The 22,196-nt window shown below is 40.6% G+C and overlaps 1 protein-coding gene across 1 annotated transcript in view; it reads right to left on the bottom strand.

Moving 5' to 3' along the window:
• Nucleotides 1-202: 202 nt before the first annotated feature.
• The window catches only part of abhd17c (abhydrolase domain containing 17C, depalmitoylase), a 36,930-nt gene continuing 14,936 nt past the window's right edge, over nt 203-22,196 (bottom strand). The window contains exons 2-3 of the mRNA XM_044347646.1: nt 14,263-14,442; nt 203-3,132 (exon numbers count right to left, since the gene is read on the bottom strand). Coding sequence (XP_044203581.1) covers nt 2,913-3,132; nt 14,263-14,442 — 400 coding nt within the window. The 3' untranslated portion in view covers nt 203-2,912. The remainder of the gene's footprint in view (nt 3,133-14,262; nt 14,443-22,196) is intronic.

The following is a 22,196-nucleotide window of genomic DNA, read 5'->3' as shown; positions in this document are numbered from 1 at the left end:
ATAAGAAAACATTTGTGATATTGAGAAAGCAGAGTTTCAAACAGAGTCCCCAATAAGTTTCATACAAAATGCAGAGGAAGTGGTAACCCACTGGAAACATATTTGACATTAGTTGGTTCACCCAAATTACTTATTAATTATTCTTACTTCCCTAATGTGGTATGTAGCCATGCAGACAGAAACATTAAGGTAAGACACAAACTTTCATGCATCCTTTATTCCATTATAAGCATTAAAACATCCATTGTGTTGCCTTCTTGCAACAACAACCACATGAAGAACAATCTGTTTTATGGCATATTTAAGGCTTTTCTTCTGTTTTACACAATATTATTATCAAAATCTGATTCTACTAGCTTTATCTGCCTTTCATTTGCATATCATGATTCCAGTGTTAAAATAAAAGAGACTAGACTGCCCTGTGTAAGGGCTAATATGTATAGAGAAGATACTGAAGAATACCGTTACAGAGAATTATCGTACAAACCAGCTTCAGAGACAGTGTAAATCTATCAACATTTAGACTGGAAAATCGTAAAAATGTCAGTATCAAAACAATAAATCGGGACTAAAGCAAGGTCTTCATTTCCTTTAAAAAGAGGAGCTAGAGGAAATATACTAGAGAGATGGCCGAGGGCTCATCATCCAACAACATGGCCCATTAACATTAGCTATGATCAGAAAACACTAATACCCAACTGACAAACCACTTCACAGCAGTACACTTATCACAAGTCGCTATGCAAATAACCCTCCAACACAATCCTTCTCTCAAAACATCTTAAGCGTTATACTTCAATGTGATAGTGTTTTACCAATTTTATGTTATTATTTAGCTTCATTTTTTAGTGTTTTACTTTTTTTTTTTTTTCATTTGCTGGGGGTAAAGAAAAATGATTCAAATACAGTCAATACAAGTTGAAATGTCCACAATGATAAGATGTGATTTTGCATGCGGTGCTTAGTTCCACAGCATCCCATTCCCCTTCATGGTTCTTTCAAATGTCTTTGGAGTTTGAGCTGGAATAAAGAGCCGACTGTCACAGAGGGCTCAGCAGACAAAGCTGTTGGTAAAGGAGGGCGGTTGCCTCTCCTACTGCAAACAGGGACACACAGCTGACAGTATCGGGGTGGCGATGGTCAGGTTGAATTTGTTTTTAGTACCTTCCTGTCATTTCCGTATTCCCTAAACTGTCTGGCTTTCACAGTGATTGACTGATTGATTCCTCTGATGAATAGCAGCAGTTATCAGTCCTCCTGAAGACCACGAGAGCCCCGCTGTAGTCGACAGGAACGTTTGGGAGAAATGTCTACATACATAAGGCTTTATTTGAAATGACTGATAAAAGAACCCAGCGACAGCATGTTCACCTTGAATATCTCGGCATGGAGCAGAGTTTACAGTTGAGTGAGGGAACACCAGAGCGCTTGTCTTTCTGTCTGCGGGGATACCCAGCGACATGCTCTCTGGCTTCAGTTTACAGTACTGAGTCAAGAGTGTTTCTGTTTGAAACTGCTGTCAAGTCTTATCACACATGATCTCCAGTTAACAAAAGCACTGCCCTGATAGCTGCTGCTCTCTCTTCTACTGAGGTAAGCATACATATTACCCAACATTTGGGATGTTCATTGCTGCATTGCTTTATGGCAAATGTACACACTTGATGCACAAAATGACCCTCAAAGTTAGATTGAAGGGTTCTAACAGTATTGATGATTCAACAATGGCTTCACCGGGTGCTCAGATGTCTAGATTTGTTTGGATTCCCTGGTAGGTTCAGCATTAAATTCTGCAAGATGACCCACTAATCACAAAGTATGTCGATTAACATCTTTGGTTCACACTGTATACTAATGGTGAACCAGTTCTAAAGATTGAGATTTTATTGAACTGAATGTGCAGAAATTACCAGCAGCTGAAAATGATTCAAGGCCTTCAGTCATTTTCTCACAGAACTGCATTTGTGTTTGCCAATAAGCAAGAAAAATTGTAAATTGCAGGATTTCCTAATGAAGTTCTGCATTATCTTCTCCTTGTAGAAGAGAACAGCTTGCATCAGGGCTACAAAGGTCACCGCTACAAAGGCCAGATTTGCAGCAGTGCACTCTGATTTAACAGCTTTTAAACATACACACCAACTGAAAACACATTTTGTTCTACCTGCAATTAAGAAAAACATGGAATGCCGATAACAAAAAGAAAAACAACATGTACATATATGAACCCAGAAAAAAAAACATTACCTGAAAATACCTGCACATTAAAAGTGCATTTGTTTGATCAACCCTGAATGGTAACTTAAAAATACAGAAAAAGTAAAAAACTTCAATTGTATCTCAAGGTGCAAAATTGATACTTCTTCACCTGGTATAAAAGAATACAAAAATCAAGCTTGACCGTTGCAAAGACTCTCTGTTGAAAGGAAAGCAGGGATCATGGGAGAAACAGAGGATGTGACAGACTGAAGCTCACAGTGACAGACGCTGACACAGAACAGGTGGGGGGGGGGGGGGGGGGGGGGGGGAGTGAGCAGAGGAAGGGAAGGAGGGAGAGAGCGGGAGTGGGAAATGAATCCAGAGCGAGCAGCGAGTGCAAGCACTGTCCAGGCTCGAGCTGACTGGCGAACTGGGTCCACATGTAGGAACGCCAGCCAGGTTTTGGGGACACTACATGTTAAATCTAAGCTCCGTGCCTGGCCTGGCCTTACCCTCAAGCTGCACCTCAACAAACTAAAACCACCTCCTCTTCCAGTCCACTTGACATTCTCACTCTGAAATGGCTCCAAGGACAGGCGAGAATGTTGTAGTGAGTTTCCTCCCGCCCTGCCCCGTCTGCTGAGAGAGAGGAAGTCGGGAGATGATAAGGAGGAGGCTGTGTTGAGATGAACCCTGGCCTGAGTGCTGAGCTCCCCTCAGGAAGTGGGAAGCTCGAAGGAGATGAACTGCTTGAGTCTCTCCAGGTACTGGGCGTAGAGTTCAATGTCATTGTGGCCGGCTCCCTCCACCCACAGGGGCTCCACGGCGCGGGGGCAGCGCTCGTACATGGCCAGGCCGTGGGAGAAGTCGATCACCTCGTCCTCGGTACCGTGGATCACCAGCACTGGGGATGCCACCTTGGACACCTTGTCAATACTGTGGAGGGGAAAGAAAGAAATGTTAGAATGAAAGACAGACAACACTGAGCTGTGACAGGCGCTGATAAGAGGGTCAAAGGATATTGTGTTTGAAGGGTCTGTTGGATTGAAACTGTTTTGACTTGTTATGGTGGTAAAGGCACTGAAGTGGAAGTCCTTTCTTGATACAGAGTATTCTAAAAGGTCCAACTCGTGTCCAAACTCACGAGAATGTGAGGACGCAGTTAGGAAACGATTGGTAAAAACAGCAGCTCAACCAGACTTAGGTGATTACACTTCAACACATCTGTACACGTGTTATCCTCACTGTCATGTATACTTACAATAAAACCAAATCTAAAACCAAACTTTCCACATCAGATTTCTACTCTGAGACCAAAGTTTATCTTGGAAAGGGAATTATATTGTATGTTTAAAACTCTGGAGGCTAGCCTGCAGGTTGTTGGATGCTTTCTAAACAAAAACCGGATGATTGTTGGGATGTATGTTCTGAGTGTTGAACCAGCATGTCACAGTCAGAGTTAGAGCTCATCACGGTGGGGGCTGGAGATTCAACAATACTCTCCGAGGACAAATGGATGAGTGAAAATGGCGACAGTGATGCAGGTGGAAGAGTGCTCCGCTGTGTTATTAACATCATCAGCCTCTCTGCTGCACTGTTAACTCGGGGGGTTTGTGAGGTGAAACAGACTGAACACAGTGATTTTCTTGGCATGAGAGTTGGTTTAGGTTGTTTAATGCTGCAGTGTGTGTGTTGGTCAGCCGGTCTCGTTTATTATCGCTCGATTTCACTGCTCCGCTCTGCTAACGTTAGCCTCTGAGAACGTAGCTAATTATTTACTCATTAAAATCAAAACATGGTTGGAACTGCTGCCTTCTCTGAAGATGAACTCTAGCGTGTGTGTGCACTGTGCAGGTGCTGCTCTGCCCTTACAGTTGAGTTCTGCCTTTTTCATTCTGTCAACATCCAAGTTATTAAATAACATTTAGAAAATCAATTTTTGACATTTGCGAAATGAAACCTGCCCTAAAGGGTAGATACTTTTTTTTTCCTGATTTTATGGCCAAACTCTATTTCAATTCCCCCCCTCATACTACAGAGCTCTGCACCTGGTTGGGTGGAGTCCAGGGCCTTGAAGACTGTAATGGGAGACATTACAGTTATCAGATATTGTTTTATTTACATTTATTGAATTATTGAAGTTGTTTTTGATTTCAACACTGTAGGGTACCAGATGTTTTTGTTAAGGGAGCAGGACACTCTAAACTTGAACTTCTTATAGTTATAGAGCCTTGTTTCAATGAATCTTCTGTTTCATTGGTTGGCTATTCGTGTGCAATTTGTTCATTTAAAGCATGTGTGAAACAATTGATTTAATCTCTGTATTCAGTGGGCTGGGTCTATGTTAGCAGTGTACCTATTAAAGCAAATATGCACACAAGTCATATCATCATCACAATATTGAACAATGTTATTACATATCACAGATATTCCTCATATTGTGCAGTCCTACAAATAACTACATCCTGATACACACTGAGAACTGTAACTGCCAACATAACATTACTCACACTACAAGATCAGAAAAGACGGTGGTGGTAGTATGAAGTTGATCATGACGGTCACACACAGAAGCTAATTTTATGTCTGTAACAACACACACACACACACACACACACCTCTCTCTTCTACACATAACTATGCAGGCTTGCTCTCACTCGCTCTCTGAGTAGAAGCTCACTTCATCTCTTTTTTTTTTTGCACATGAAGTGGCACACACTGAGTATAATTACATTTTTCCTCAGCAGTTCAGGGCATATTTGTACGAACCTGTCCGTTTTAAAAAGTTCACAAAGCTGTGGGAAAAACACCTGCAGAGGCGTCCATGTATAACTCTGTGCTTCTGTCCAGCTTCTAGCACGTATCAAACAGAGACAGGCTTCTTTCCTACAGACCCCCCAGGGGCCATCTTTAACTAAGCATCATCAGTAAATGATTCACTGGCTTCCTCAATCCTTCTGAACCCTTCAGGGAAAAAGAATGAGCGCACAAACATGCAGTAAAATAAAAATGAGAAGAAGAAAAACTAGACTCCTTCAAGACCAAAGCACAACAGGCCTTATTTAAAATATGCAACGTTGAATCCTGTGGGTCAATGTGATTTCAAATTTTAAGACTGTTCATTATTAAAATGAAAAACTTGTTGTGGACTTGGATTTAAAAAGTCTAATTTAATGCTTTTTAAAGATTTCTTTGGGGATAGTAGATAACCAGTATCATCTCCAGCTGTGTGAAACCATCTTATTGTTCAGGCTACTCTGTCTTCTATCATTTAAAATCACCTTTTGGATGTTTTAGTCCAAAAATTCAAAATGCAGAGCAGGTGAGTGGAAGCAGTGTCCTGTTCCAGAGAAAATAACATTTGAATGTGTGTGTGAACAACACAGTCAGTTAGCTAAATGATGATCAGGCCTGTCTTGTGGCCTGGATGGAATTGTGCAAAGCTCCAGTTCCATGCCATGCATACTAATTCCTCACTAATCACCCTCACCCATAACTAGGTGTAGCAGCTCAGCCTCCGCTGTGCCCTGCTATTAAGATAGAGGTTAGTTGGAAGATTAACACTCTGCAGGCTAATGTCATTCCAGATGGAATAAAACTATTACCCTGTTCACTCCATAGCATGCGTGTAATCTCTCCCTACAGTTGTATGAATGTGAGTTTTTGCAGCTACACACATTAAAAACCGTCGCACGGGAAAACATTAGGTTTTTCGATACTGACTTAGAATATTACTACATGAGTTCAGCATCCAATCACAATCATTTCAAATCCCTTATAGATTCTAATGTTAGATGTTCTCTGATTCCAGCTTCTTAAAGTCCCGTCCACTCAAAAATGTGTTTTTCTTCTTGTTCCTTCAAGCTGGATGTTTGAGCTTCATTGTGCAGAGTGAATGTATGTACAGAGTTTTAACATTCATCTGCTGGAGGTGGAAAGTTTCTCTGTGCTCATTGAAAATCCAATTTTAAAAGGGGCGGGCCTACAAACATGCTTTATGACATCACAAATAGTTTGGATCCTGGTCCGATATTCACCTAAACCAGTGTGATGTGGAAACTTGAAGTCTCTAGAGCACAAACACTGAGAACAGACTTTACAGTGGGAGACACCTTGTGTGAAGTAGTCAACTTTTGAAATGAATTTGTGTATTCATAGACCTTGGAAATGTTAATGAGGAAGAGGGAGAAGATGTCATTTGAAGGGTTTTAACATGTTTATACTTTTTTTGTGGATAAAAACACATATCAGTATGAGTATGAGTCTTACTATATGTCTGGAGGGGATCTTCTGCTTTATTTAGTCTTCTACATAGTAAACTAATATCTTTGCGTTGTGGTTGGGACTCTCCTCTCTGACATACTCAAAAATCAAAACGTTAGCTTGTACAGATTTAGTGCAGGAGACTAAAATGTGCCATGTTCCAAATCCCTATTGACGCCCATATTAACTGCTCTTTATTCATGGCACTTTGTGTCATCCACTTTATGTGGACAGAATAGACCTGTTTCACCAGCTCCTTCTGATTCTAACAATGATATTATCTGGGCTCTAGGGCTTATAGTTACAGAGAAATGTGTAATCATGGTGACTGTATCTGTTAAAGCTGCATGACAGACCCTGTTGATCAACCGGTGCTAGTTTCACTCATGCTGACGATTGGTTTGCTAGGTGAGTGGGACACACAACTGACACATAATCACACACACACACAAAAAAAGGTGCTGATATCACATAGACCACATACAGCGCTGTTTAGCCACCCCGAATCACGGCAACAGCCTGCACCCATCTTCACCAACACTGGGTCACATGTGCACACTGAAGCTGTGACTGAGCCTATAAAATCTTATACAATTGAGCCACTTTGGCGCTTCAGTTTACATACCTTTTTTAAACTATTAACATTACAAGTCTTTCACCAACTCACACACATCTGACCAGAAAAGTATGCTTCTATTTTAATCAATACAGCTGTCTACATAGTGTTTCACACACGTGACCGTGGCACAAAGTGGATTTTTACACTCCAGGTTAGTTCCTCTGTTTTACATGTGACTACAGTCATTATGTGTTGGGTTGTGAGCACTAGCAAAACTTGGGTGACCTATAGTAAATACTGTGCCTGAATGCATCATGTGTACACACTGAGTGTGAGCACTGAAGCTGTGTCAGTGTTTCCCCTATATGCACCTAGCAGCAGCACTATATGACCACTGAATTTTATTTATTTTTTTAGGAGAGGATAGGACAGATGGAGATGAGAGGAGAGGAGAGGAGAGGAGAGGAGAGGAGAGGAGAGGAGAGGAGAGGAGAGGAGAGGAGAGGAGAGGAGATGAGAGGAGAGGAGAGGAGAGGAGAGGAGGAGAGAGGAGGAGAGGAGAGAGGAGGAGAGGAGGAGAGGGGTCTGTCTTCTATCTTTAGAAACTAACATTATTTTGAACTCTGGATGCTTTCTATTCAATTCACACACCTGTGAGTAAAGCATATAAATGAAAAACTTTGCGCTTACCTTATAATATCAGCACAACAATTATAACAACAAGCACCAGGTTGGTGTCAACATTGAAGCGAGCGATGCTGATTGGACTCAGGATTATCATTCTGCAACTTCACACAACTATCATACAATAACATTACAGCAAACACATTCATTTAATAGGAATATGCAAGGAAACATATCTGTGAAGATCCATCTTGATACAAAGATAGCAGATATTCCACATGCATTGATTGTTTTCTCCTTCCTGGAGGTGGCTCTTACTATGCATGAGGGCCACAGTGACGCGCAAAAGCTGTCAATCTCAAAGACAACTGACAGATTCCCTCACAGAGATATTAACATCACATGTTATTTGGATAGAATTTCCTTAAAGAAACATCCATCCATCTTCTTATCCGGGATCGCATTAGACTGAGTAACCCAGACATCCTTCACTCCAGCAACACTCTCCAGCTCCTCTCGGGGCATCCGAGGTGTTCTCAGACCAGATGACTGTGTTTATCCACACAGTCATTTATTGAGGATGGCCGCCAGCTTTTCTGAAGTGACCACCTGTACAAGCATGCTGCCATTGAACACCATCGAGACAGTGTGAAGGTACGTGCTGCACTGATTCAAGGTCAAATGAATGTGTCTTCATTTGAACCTGTTCAGAAAACTCTCTCAGGCTTATATTAAAACTGTTTGTCTTTGTTGTTATTTTACATTTGAACAGGGTTCTCAGTGCTGCTTGTCTTGGAATTCCACACATCCTGATTTGCAGTTTTTTAAGTAAATGGTAAGTAGTAAATGAACTGCATTTATACAGTGTTTTTCTACCTTAAAGGACAAAGTGCTTTACAATTTCACCTCTCATTCGTTCATCCATTCACACACACACACACACACACACACACACACACACACACACACACACACACACACACACACACACACACACATACACAGTGGTGGAGCTGCCGTGCTCCCACTGTTTAGCTAGTTGTGTCTTGCTCAAGGACACTTCAACATGTGGACCTATGGAGAGACCTGTGATTAGTGGATGAGCCACAGCTAACTGTCATTAACACTCAACAACAACCCAACTACAGCTGACATGATTCATCAAGAGAAAGACCCGACACGAGACAAAGCCCCTCTCTTTATTTCAGGCATCACAGACGTCATCTTTAGTTAACACCAGTATGTGGAGAATACTGATGAATTAGGTGCAACTGACTAAATATGCCAGTATTACAGTAATACAGCTGACATGTTCAAACTGCACTCTTGTACATGGTTATTCTGATACAAATATGATCCAATCTTCAGCCCTACTTCTTATCTCTTAATAAAAAACAGATTTTTTATTACTCCAGCTGAAGCCAGCCAAAATTCACACACTTTAAATCATATTCAGTACCGTGTCCAAACTTTTGACTGGTCCTGTCCAATAAAACAAGTAGACTTGTATCCAAGTTCAACTCAATCTTCAGTTGAATCCACTTGGAATCACAGAGTATTGGATCATACAACTCCAACTAAATATGAGAATCTGAATCTTTATTGATCAAGTATGTTTATGCATAGGAGGAATTTGACTCCGGTTTAAGTGGCTCTCAATGTACTTACACAAAATAATAACACAACAGAAATAGAACGGGAGTATTGAAGACCGTACTAATAAACAAACAAAATAAGAAATACTAGAGAGTGCATCATGGTGCTATCTTGGTTTGACATAGATTGAACTGTCCTGTACATAGAGGCAAGCTGACCTCACACAAGCCTGTCAGTGTCATGGCTGATCATCTGGAGCAATGTAAAAGAAAACTGAATCACAGGTTATCATTTGATGTATTTCTTCAATATATCATACATGTTTCAGACAGTGTTTAAGTTCAGTTTAGTGTTAGTTTGTGTTTCACACATGTTCTAAATTCTTCTGTGCTATGTCTATTCTAAACTTGGTTCTTTGCTGTGTAAGATGAGGCAGTTGTGTGTTTAACAGTTAAGTTTATTCTATTATACCCTTACCTGAGCCAGTGATAAGATAAACTATAGTTATGTAGATGTTTATGTGTAAAACTGATAAGCTTTAGAGGATAGTGTGGTTTGTCCTTAATTTAATATAGTAGTAATGTTATTTTGTGATGTTACTGTCATATATGGTCGTGAAGAAAGACTGTTCCTAGGTTAGCTGAACTTTTGACTTATGTTTCTATCTGAGGGTTGCTGACCTGTAAGGTTAGTAAACAGATGTCATAAATTCTGTACGAGTAGTATTTAAGGGACTGGTTAAGTGCCAACCTTTCAGACAAAGAAAAGATAGCTAGGTGGTATCTTTGTCTCCAGAACTATGATGCTTTATACTTCTGATTGTATTATTTGATTACACTATTTCATAACCTGACAATGCTCTCTTTGTGTGTTTATTGAGTGATCAGCAATTTCCCATTACAGCAACGACTGAAATGGCAATGAAATCAGCACTGGGAGGATGAAAATCATAAATATCAATAAAATGATGACTCTCAGCTCTCCTCTCACTGCTCTGTCAAAAGGTAGACTGCCTCACCCCGCTAACACACACATCTATAGATCCTAAACACAGATCTAGACAACGATGAACAAGCAGGTCTAAACATGGAACACTTCCCTGATATCTACATTTAATATTCCTAACCATTCTACACTGCAGACCACGAGTCTGTGGAGACACAGCAGACTCATTAAATTTTAACATCCTCTGACTGTTCATAATTTGGTCACACAAGCTGTGATCCCTTGTGTGACCAAATTATGAACCAACTGAGGTGGCATAATACAGTGATAACAACCTGGTATCATAATAACCTCTCCTCAGCTGTGGAGAAGTCGAAATATGACACAACTGTTGGATTAAAAAGAAAAACATGGTACATGAGGTGTTTTGTGCTCGTGTGGTTTAAACACAGTCAGCGCTTGTGAGGCTTGTGAGAGTGATCAGTGTTTGGTAGAGAAACACAAAGTGCACAAGCGCTCCCCCACTAATCACCTGATTATCAGTTTGACAGATACATGGTCAAGATGAAAAATAACACTGCTGCTACAGTATTTCCATATTCAATTACAGTTGAGGAGCTTTTTGTTCATTGATCCATAAAGAAATAGTGTCATTTGTTATTAGGGTGAATGTTTTTCAAACAACTTGAGGAGATGTCGTCTAAAATTCCAGGTCTGATGATTATATAGAGACTGATTATTGACAAGGCCTCCCACCCCCCCCTGAAAAACATCCTGTCAGTCATCATTATTAAAGATCAGAAGGATGATCAGTGATGAATCTATAGAGCTCATATTGAAACAGACTTTACAAAGTGTTTCATTGACAGGGAAGTAATGGCTTTAATAAAATTCATACATTTAATTACAGCATTTATGTGTTGACACTGTTTGGATGCTTTCAACAAACAAAATGAGAAAAGTAGATTATTGTCATTTTTTATCCAGACAAGTGCCTTTAGTGCCTGGACAAGTGAAAGTTAATGTCCTGAAATGGATCCAGACAAATAATATTCTGCTCCCAAACTCACTGATGTGACAAGATGTCATTCCCATGTGTGTAGGTTTGGGTCTGGACGGTAGGGACATGATGTCCCTAACAGTATCCACATGTTGCTGGATTGTCTCTACCAATATTTGACTGATCGCAAACAAACAATCTAGCTGCTTTAACTCCACGTAATGTTTTCTGCAAATAAGTGCGCTGTTATGATAGAGAGTGACAGAGCAGGATATGAGAGATACTTGACCTGATGATTGTACAACACTCAACTTCAAGCAGCAGCAGCAGCAGCAGCCGGGGGGGGGGGGGGGGGGGATGGTTTGAAATTGAATTTCAGGTGTCAGGTGTTGTTAGCTCAGACTTGCTGTCTAATTAAACAACTTCATTTCTGTTCCAAAAGCAAATGAAGACATCTGCTCTTTTTTTAAAGAAGAACTAAAGTGTCAGTAACAGTTCAGCTTAATTAATAACAATGATCCAAACATTCATCTTTGAAATAAGTGGGAGAAATATTTACTATTTAATACCATCTCTCCCCTTTTCTGTGAGTGTATCAAGAACATATGTGTCATTAAGACATGAACATTATTTATAAGCTCAATTCTCCACAGCTTGTCCTGCTGAACTATTTGTGACTGTCAGCATCATCTTGAGCAGCAGAGACACAGAGGTGAACTGCAGCCTTTCAGGTGAGCTCTGATGTCATAGTGAAAGATCCAAGTTCAGGAGTTGAATGAAAAATAATACTAAGAGAAGTTTTTGAGATGATTTAAAGGTAAAGGCATCAGTGTGGCTCTGTCATGGAGCTGTTGAATTGTCTCGCCCACGTCTACAAACTAAAAGGACAGAATCTCAGGTGAGGTTTGAATGACAACAATGTTTTTCACAGTGTCTTTAGCCGTATTATGCTGAGAGTCTCTACCACGTTATAGTCACGCTAGCTTCTCTTGTCTTCTGCTCTCTGCACACACACGGAGCAGAGGGGAGAGACAGACAGCGGTGGACACAGTGAACCAGGTGAAGATAACATGTTACTCCAGTTGATGACGTGTGGTGTATTTTCATTAAATGTCATTGGTGTGCTTAAAGACAATATTAAGCTATGCAGATTGATTTTATAAGTTTATAAGCAATAAGGGCTAGTGTGATACAATTTGTATTGGTGTAGTTATAATCTCATGAACCATATTTAATCACACTGTACGTATAGAGGCACGGTAGAAGAATCATAATCATACACTGGAGAAATTTGAGTGTGTTTGTATTACATGTCACTTTGCTTGGGTCTGCATTAAAGTCTTCACCTTTTAAAAAAAAAACCCTCTGGAAGAGATCAAGAAATAAGGGTGTAAAATGACTAGAATAACTTATAAAAATAAGAGGCCAGAAGACAACTGGGCAATAATGGTGTAAAATGATTCCCAATACTTATATATAAGAATTGGATATAATCAGGAAGAATTATGTATGCCAGTACATATCCTCAAACAGCTCAAAAAAATGGTCTGAAGAGTTTTGACCAACAACAAGTGACGAGATAAAAGTAACATAATAATTGGTCAAAAATTAGGGAGGGTGGATGATAAGGTGTGACCTAAGTTGACCCAAGGACATAAAAACAATGCCCCAAAGAAAAACCTTTGGAGCGATTTGGTTCTTTGTAAAAAGTGCTATTTTGCTCTCCTTTTATTCGCCAGCAATAAAAGAACACTTTGCTGTTTGGACCTCTGACTCCCTTTTTATTATTAAGAGAGAGTTTTTGCTCTGATACATTTTTCTGCAACAATTCGACACAACAGACGATGCTCGTTGCTGTATGTGCAATAAAAGCTTCCCGAGTAAAAAGCAAATTAAAATAACTGATCCATCCCGTGCTTTGTCTGCAGTCTCCTGGTATGTTTTACACAACCACAGCACGCTGGTCAGGCTAACAGCTGGAACTGTAATGAACAAGCTAAAACCAAAGCTGTCTGTATGTAGTCACACTGATTTAGTTTGTCATGTATAGGCAGTGTTTCCCCCATAATTGTACAGGCCAACAATAACCCCCACCAGGCCAAAATATATTGCAACCCTAGTCACATATATCAAAACTAGTCAAATTCTTGTAAAATCACCTACTGGCTGATACGGCAGCCCCTCCTCCCTCTACCAGCCGTACCTGCAGCAGTGAATCAGACCATGCTATAATTGAAACATGAGAAATGCTCCACAGCCAAAACTTAACTGCATTCATTAATGAATGTATTAATTCGTACGTCGTACAGTCTCCTGTCTGTATGAGAATAGTTCCACTGTGTAAGTATTAACGTCATGTCTCCAGCGGTGGAGAACAGCCTCTCTGAGCTGCATGCATCCCATCAACTTCAGCTACACTCAAAATGAAACTCTACAGATATTCTGCGTGGGAGGCGTTTAAGGAGCATTGGCAAATTGCAGCGTCTAACCGATAGCCTGCATGTGAGGTGTTTAGGGAACATGTGTAAATTATAGCGTCTACTGATAGTCTGTATGAGAGGCATTTAAGGGACGGGCGTTATTCTCTCTAGGTACTGAGAAATCAGCACCCGTTCCGAACAGGCACATTTTGAACGAGCGCTGCACTAGTCTCGTTCAAAATTCCACCGATTTTTGCGATAATGCAAATGACTAAAACCCTGGACCATAGCCCATGGCTCATATTTAAAATAATTCCATCCAAAGTCTGACTAAAACAAAGTAGCCTGTAAAAGTCTAATAAATCAGTTTCCACTGCTGAGCATTTGTTTATGAGGAAGAGCTTCACTCTGTCTGTCTCTCACTGCGCTGTCAGACTGCTCCCAACAAAATACTGAGTGAGAGATTGTGTTGAGTTAGAAAAGCTAGTTGAACAACAGCTCTCTATACTCCTTCCTGGTCAGAAAGACTGCACACTCACATAAGGACACAGTGTTTCCATATGTCTGCCAACAGTGGCAACTCCATTGTATAACAAGGTTACTAGTTGCCCAGGTAGCCATGGCTGTGGTGTGTGTGTGTGTGTGTGTGTGAGACTCACCTGGGGAAAGCATCAAAGCAGTAGGTCTTGCGTGTATCAGGGAAGGCCACTCGTAGTCCTGACATGAGTGGGGAGTGTAGGATGACCGCTGCACATTCATAGCGAGCAGCCAGGTCGATGGTGGGCACGGTGCCGATGCTCTGACCGTACAGGATGATGTTCTCAGGTGTTACACCGTACCTGTTCAACACAGAGACCAGCCACGTTCAATAAGATCTCACATAGGAATAACAGGACGGTGTATGTTCAGTGTTTTTAGAGCGTTTGTGTGTCGATGCGGTTACCTGGTCTCGCCAGTTTTATTACATTTTGTTGATTTTGAGAGTTAAACTAATATTATACTGTTGGCTTTTACCTATTAACACAATCTGTGAACTGGGACCAGGGCTTTCCACAAAGATATGTAGCAGCCAGCTGGAAGGAAAAGGTAGCCAGCTAGAATATTAATGAGCATTCCTGCCCGACTGTAAACATGTAGTGAATTATTGTAAATGAGAATTAAGCTTCTTGTGTGTTTTAGCACACACAGCCTGTAAATGTGTATATATATATATATATATATATATATATATATATATACCTGACTGATCAGAACTTTTGTAATTAAGAATCATTAGACCTTATTTATTATTGATTTAATGATACTTACTGTGAGGTTTATCAAGACATGTCACCATGATGGTTGATGTATTGTTTTACTACAAACATAAAGGCACTCTTATTCAACAAATATAAACAAGGATATTTTATGGGGGAACATGTTTTTATCTAGTCTATGTATTGGTTTTAAATCAAATTATTTATACAATAAACCAAGGCCAAAAAACATGTGAATCACTTGACTCAAATCATGTGAATCTACAACTTCACTTCTAGTCATCTTTGTCTTCATTTTTATCTTCACTATCATCCTGAGTGTGAGGCTGAGTCACAGTCTTTCTCACTTTCCTCACATGACACAGGCCTCTTACTTTGACAACACTGCCTGTTTTTGTGTGTTTGCAATGTGTCTTAGAGATGGCTCTGCTGTAAAAGTCACAATGTCAGTGAAGATCATTCATTCATTCATTAAGCCAATAAACGTCTATGTTTGTCTCTTTCGCTTGTGCTCTCTCTCTCTCTCTCTCTCTCTCTCTCTCTCTCTCTCCTTTTTTAAAATGAGTCGGGAAGCCGACAGCAGAGTCTATCTTTACTTTAAACATTACCAAACAAAGAGAAATGTCCTCCCCTCCTCCTTGTAATGTCTTTGTCCTCCCTCATGGTAGAGTTTACGACTCTGATCAGTCTGATCTCTGGGTGTGATTGGCCACCGCAGCCTTCAGCCGCAGTGACGTCAGGTTGCGTTTCTCTAAAAGTTGACTCTGGCTCAACTGTTCGGCCGTAGTCCAGTGCGGCGCCACAGCGGACAAAACAGCGGCAGCCAAAACGCACTACCCCCATTCAGATGAATGGAAGACATTTATTATATTATATTATATTCACCTGATTTGGTGTGAATACGGCCTTAACTAGAAATCCTATATGCGACACATCTGTTTCATGTTATTTTAACCTGTTACAATGTTGCTGTTTTATTGCATCATCCATGACAAACAAACTAATAAAATGTTTTTTCTTTTTTTGCATACATTTACAGGCGTTGTACATTAACAAACTCCACCCGGAGATTTAACCTGAGCAACTTGGTTAATGTCAACTTCAGACCTTTGCAATGAAAAGTTATCAAAATATCTTGCAGCTTTAATTAACATTAATTCTGTAACAGCTAAGGTGAAAAATGTGTGTTCTGTGATTAACATGCTCCTTGCAACTATATGTGATCTAGAGCTCAGACGATTAGTTGACTAATTGATTAGTTGATCAACAGAAAATTAATTTCATTCATCAAAATCATTTTAATAAATCCACATGAACTCCTGGTGCCAGATGGAAATATGAGCTTTTCTCTGAGTCTTTCATGATAGTAGACTGAATATCAGACAAAAGACATGTGAAGACTTCACTTTGCATTCTGGGAACTTATGATGAAGAATTTTTTGACGCTAAGATTTAACACTAGCAAGCAGTGTAACATGTGGGAAGGAAGGAATAGACTGGTATGAGAAACTGAAGACAGGTATCAGACAGTAAGATATGAGGGGAAGAAGCAGATATGAGATGAGCCGAGTATAAAAGGAGTGTTGCACTGCAGTGATGAGACTATTCCGCCATCAAAATGGAGATGATACTCCCTGATAACCGGCAGCTGTTGAAAGACAATGCTCTAAAACATCAGCACAATGAGCTGTCTGAGACAGAAAGGATGATTCTTCCTCTCAGGAACACAGCCTACACTATCAAATTCAACTTGATACATTAGACATCACAGGTATCACAACATCAGATCTCTTGGAAGATTTCTACCTGTGATAGGGATGGGAACTGAGAACCGCTTCCAAGACCCGGTGCTGACCCAGTACTGTGACCAGGCCAGGCGATAGGAAGAGCTGCTGTTCTGTCAGTCTGTTGCTGGAGCTAACAGAGCTAATGGAGCTAACTAACGGACAGAGGACCGTCAGCTGTTACCGACTGGGGCTGACGGGCTAGCTGATAGGCTACTGACTCACCATGCTGCAGTGCAGTAATACTGAGGGTGATCTGCAGCATGCTACTCCACTTCTACACCATGTTCAGAGATAATACAATAGTTGCATTGACGCTGAAAACCTGTATAGGCCTACTTTTTTTGCACACAGAAAAATGATGAGGAATCAATAAGGGAACTGATGAAGAATTGGACCTTTAAGCAGAATCCATAATGGCATACCAATAAAGTCTCAGAGTTTCCCCTATAATCATACTGGCGTGCTGCCAGGCCAAAAAAGATATTTTTTTAATGCCAAACGTCATGACGACGTGAGTCAACTATTGGTAGCATAGCTCCTTTTAAGGAAAAGGGTAGTGCGTAATGTGTGTGCATAGCGAGTGAGTGGTTAAGTGAGAGAGCCAGCGGCAGAAAAATGAAGGGGAAAGCCAGTGGAACAGAGAAAAAGGTTATCAGTGAGTTGTCAATCTGGCAGTAAATGTACAGTAGAGACTACAGTGTGTCAGTTAATAAATGCTGCAGCTTCTCAAGACCAAGAAAGTCTCGTCCGTTGTTTCCCCAACTGCTGGTAAAGTGAAGGGGCTTATCAGATTTGCTGAGATGGTTGGAGCTGACGTGGACGTGACTGTTCATGAAAATGGGATCCAGGATCAGCTGTTGTATATAACTTTACACATGACAACTGCACTCTCAGAGAGAATAGTTTGACTTTGAATCATCTATAATCAAGATCCACTTCCTTGGCTTTTCTGGAGCTTTCAACTGCAGCTTACAGCCTTTGGTGGACGGCTAATAAACTCCATAAAACCTGAGCAAACTCCACTGACTGATAAAGACTTTGAGATGAAAAATTCAATAAGTGAACCTTGAATAAAGATTATTTTGTCAAAAACAAGTGTAACATCTTTGGACACTTTTTTCTCACTATTTTTTTTTAGTCTATTTTAAACATATCTGACATTTTATTCACCAACAGTTGTTTAGATTTCTCTCAATCCATCTTTCCTTACAGGATTTCTTCAGAGTGCACTTGAACAATCTTGTAGCAGCCGGGGGGGGGGGGGGATATGTGTGGTGTCAGGAGTGCACTGGGTGGTGCACAGAGGCATGGGTTTTCCCCAGCTATTTTGCTGAAGTACTTGCAGGATGAGAGGCAGCACTGACAGAAACAGGCCTGTGTGTACAGTCTGTCAGGGAGAGAGCCGGGATGGAATGTTACCTTGCCAAAAGTCTCAATCTGGGGAGGAAGCTTTAAGCAAACCCTCCCATCTCAATGCAGGGGGAGGCATGCACACACACACACACACACACACACACACACACACACACACACACACACACACACACACACACACACACACACACACACACACACACACACAAGGATTAGACCCTTGTGTAACAGACAGCCATGACAAAGGATTGGGACAAGAGGGTTGTATGTGGCCTATGAAGTCATGCCATCATAACAGCTCTTCAGATAACAGCTAGGGTGTGACTAATCTGTTGGCTTGTACAAATCCTGCCTCCGATAAGCAGTGACTGAACTGAGCAGTTGTCCTGATAGCAGATTATGACCCCACATATGGATGGACGAAGCGCCCACAGGTTGCCAGCTGACTCACAAGACACTGGACTTTGGTGCGTCTGACAGCACGGTTTTGACAAGAGGCTTATTAGACGACTTGGTGATTACAACCATAGTTTTGCAATGGTGACAGTCAGTATCAGTTGTTCTGGTGAAGGGCCGGTTTAAGACTCCAAGTATCATGATCATACTGACACCATTATAATCATTTCTAACATGTTATTTATGGGGATACCAGCGCTCTTTTTTCCCCCCAAAATGTAAAATCTGATACAAGTTAATCTGTTAGATATGTGTAAACTAGCAACAGACTACTTACTCTAAGTGGAGACATACTTGCAGATGCCACTTCGGACCCAATAGATGCTAGTTTGGTCATTGCTCTTCAAAATCCTTGTTAGCGACACACTGTCTGTCCATGACTTGTACTTACAGCAGTTTATTTACTTTGTTTCCAGTGAGACATTAAATTTTGCAGTTAATCCGCGGTTCACATGTGTGCCGAAGCGTTGGGGGGGCGATCTGTACAGATAAACTACGTTCCGTTACACCGCTACTATTTTATGGTTGCAACACCATCCCACTAAATCAACATAAATACAGGTTGGTGATGGCAGCTGTACTGTATCATCAGCTTTATCCGCATTAAAAATGAGTGGTCTGAAAAAGTTAGAAACAACAGAAAGTTGTCCTCTCAACTTATACACTGAAATGTCAAGCCAGTGTGTTAAGATTTATACACTCTGGAGGCTGTTTTGGGCAAGAAAAAGACAGTTTTAGTCTGGACAGAGGACTGAAAAAGATGTGATTACACATTTACTTAGCAAAGACACACTCACAGTTCCCCTAAATTCTGAGCAGCTCTCTATTTAGACTGCAGATTTATTGTATGAAATTACTGCCATGTATCAAACCAAATGTTCCAAATTTTTCAATAAGCTGTATCAGGAAATGGCAAGTGTGTGTTACACCATGTGATCAACTGTGCACAGCAAGAGGGGGAAGATACAGTGAAAAAAAAAGCTTTGCAGGAGCAACAAAACAGTCAGAACCAAAGAATAATGGTGATAGTGAGATAGTTACCAACATGCCTGATAGGTAGGGCTCCAGACTAACTTTTTTCACCACCATCCCGGAACCATCCCGAAAAACTATTTTTAACCATCCAATGTATGTAAACCATCCCATAATCAAAATGTTGTTTCTTTACTTTGTAAAGCAAGGACCCCCAAATCACTAAATCCCACCCGTTGATGTACGAGTGTTTCATTTAAAGATTTACTTTAAAGATTAGGGATGCTGCTTTCAGTCATTGTAAACGTTTCCATGGTGAACTGGGCCTTTGCTATACAGTTTTATATTTATGTAGCCTACCCTGTACGCTGCCTGCAGCTGTGCTGCTTCTGCTTTCTGATAACCCACGCAGTCTGGACAGACTGTAGCGTACCAAGTGCACCAATTTCCCCAGCAGTCTCTCTTGTATAATAGTATAAACAGTTGTTATTAGTGTCTGTATATTTCTTAGTATCCTCCCTTGTTAGTTTGCTTAGTTGTGAGCAGGGATGGGAATTGAGAACCAGTTCCAGATCGTATTGTTGGAGCACTACTCCTCCTGCTCATTTTGTTATCCTCATACTGACAGGAGACTGTACAATGCTTTCAAATTAATTCATACATTAATTAACGCAGTCAATTTTTGGTTGTGGACCATTTATCTCAGGGTTCCACATTAACCATGGCCCGAACAAAAAGTTACTCTTTGGCCACCAAATATTCCAGGTAGGTGTTCCCCTGTGTCCACCAAGTTTTATCCCCATGCTGCCAGCCTTCGCCAACACAACTGGGAATCCACACAGGAAGCCAGACGTGAGCGATACGGTAACTGTTCAGTCCACACTTACTCCGACCTGAGTTCAGCATCTCTGACCACAGAAACAGTTGTCTGACCAGTGGCCAGTTAACCCGCCTTCACCAGGCTGACTGACAGCAGAAATGAACTAAACCAAAATAGTTTCATGTCGGTTCCATGGGAAGAACAGTGTTAGTATTTATTGATTCATTGATTTTATTTCCCCACCCACTGTAGCGAGTGAATATGTCTGTAGTGAAACAGGCAGCTCACAGACAGACTGCGAGCCTTAATCAATCAATGTAGATACCGTTAATACGCTCAAAACACATACGCAGCGGGATATTGCACACATAGTTTAAGTCAAGTTTAATCACCATTCTAAATTCATCCACTACCCAACCTGTAACCATAGCAACATTAAAAGAGCACTGCTGTGAAAGCTTACATGTTATGAAGTTCTGCAGAATGGGACGCAGCAGAGGAAAAAGAAATGGAGAAGAAAAGAAGGAAACCAAGCAAAGAACAGCACAAGGAAGTGACACCTGAAGAGCTTTAAATGATAAAGAAAGAGAAGAATGAGATGAATACAAAAAAGGCAAGAAAATGGGCAGTTAATATACTACCAAAAACAAAAGAACACTGATTTTACTATGTGGTTATGCTTAATGACACCTTACATGAATTCTATACCTTGGTTCAGGCTGGCAGTGAGTACAGTGTGGCAAGTTGTCATGACAACAGTAAACTCTTGTGTCATAACCTTTCGATTTTGAGTGTAAAACATTCACCAGACAGCTTGCAAGTCATCACCACCAACAACAACAAGGAGAACTTGCTGCACATAACGTGCCCCAGTGACAACACTCACACACATACCAGGACAATCCACACACACACACACACACACACTCCAAAATGTAGACTTGTCTAAGTACAATTAATATCGTATGTTCATATGTGTGTGTATATCATATGTGTGTTATGTGCTTTAGACTTTTATTCCACTGCCTTTAGGCCAAGAAATGTACCAAGAACAGAATTCCATTATCCTTGATAAAACTAACATCATGTTTAGTACCATTCTGCTTGTTTCACTCTGAAACTATCAAAAATGCAAAATTAGGAATCATGCAATTGTTGAGTTGTAAATACTTTGATCAAAAGAATAACCACATTCAGAAGTTGCACTGGCCTGTCCATGGACAGAAAGGATTGTGCTGGGACTGGCCAGGACGCACCTTTTGGGCGAGCAGACCGTAAATTTAAAAAAGTCTCTTATCTGAGACCCTTGGCTGGTTTTTCTTGCTGGTTTCTTCTTCTTCTTCTTTTGTCTTTGTCTTCTTGCTTTCTGCCATGCCAGTTGAAAGCTTTTAGTCTGAAGATGTGATTCAGAACAATAGGGGGTGAAACCTCAGAATCCAGAGTCATGAGTTAAGAATCAAGACTAGGAGAGCCTAGTCACTCAGATCCTTACGCTTACCCATTTTTCCTGCTTCCAACACATCAACTTCAAGAACTGACTGTTCATTTGCTGCCTAATATATCCCATCCCTAGACAGGTGCCATTTTAATGAGATAATCAATGTAATTCACTTCACCTTTCAGTGGTTTTAATATTTTGTGTAATTGGTGTGTATACACAGGAGGGTCCAAGGATGGGGTATACTGTATCGATCTCACCTTCTTGCAATGTATTATAGTCTAATCTACCCTCATCTCACTTAAGTTACTCTATAATATCACATGGGCAAGTACATATTCCTCAAATCTTAAACTGTTTATAGTTCATAAGAAAGGTATTAGATAAGCTTCCTCCTCTCAGTGTCATCAATCATCAGCTACACTGATGGTACCTCATTCATTCATATTCTAGACAGTCTGACCATATTTCTTTGTGTTTTCTTGAATTT

The sequence above is a fragment of the Thunnus albacares genome, chromosome 1, assembly GCF_914725855.1.
Source record: "Thunnus albacares chromosome 1, fThuAlb1.1, whole genome shotgun sequence".
NCBI classification, from domain to species: Eukaryota; Metazoa; Chordata; class Actinopteri; order Scombriformes; family Scombridae; genus Thunnus; species Thunnus albacares.
This window is presented reverse-complemented; position numbering and strand designations above follow the sequence as displayed.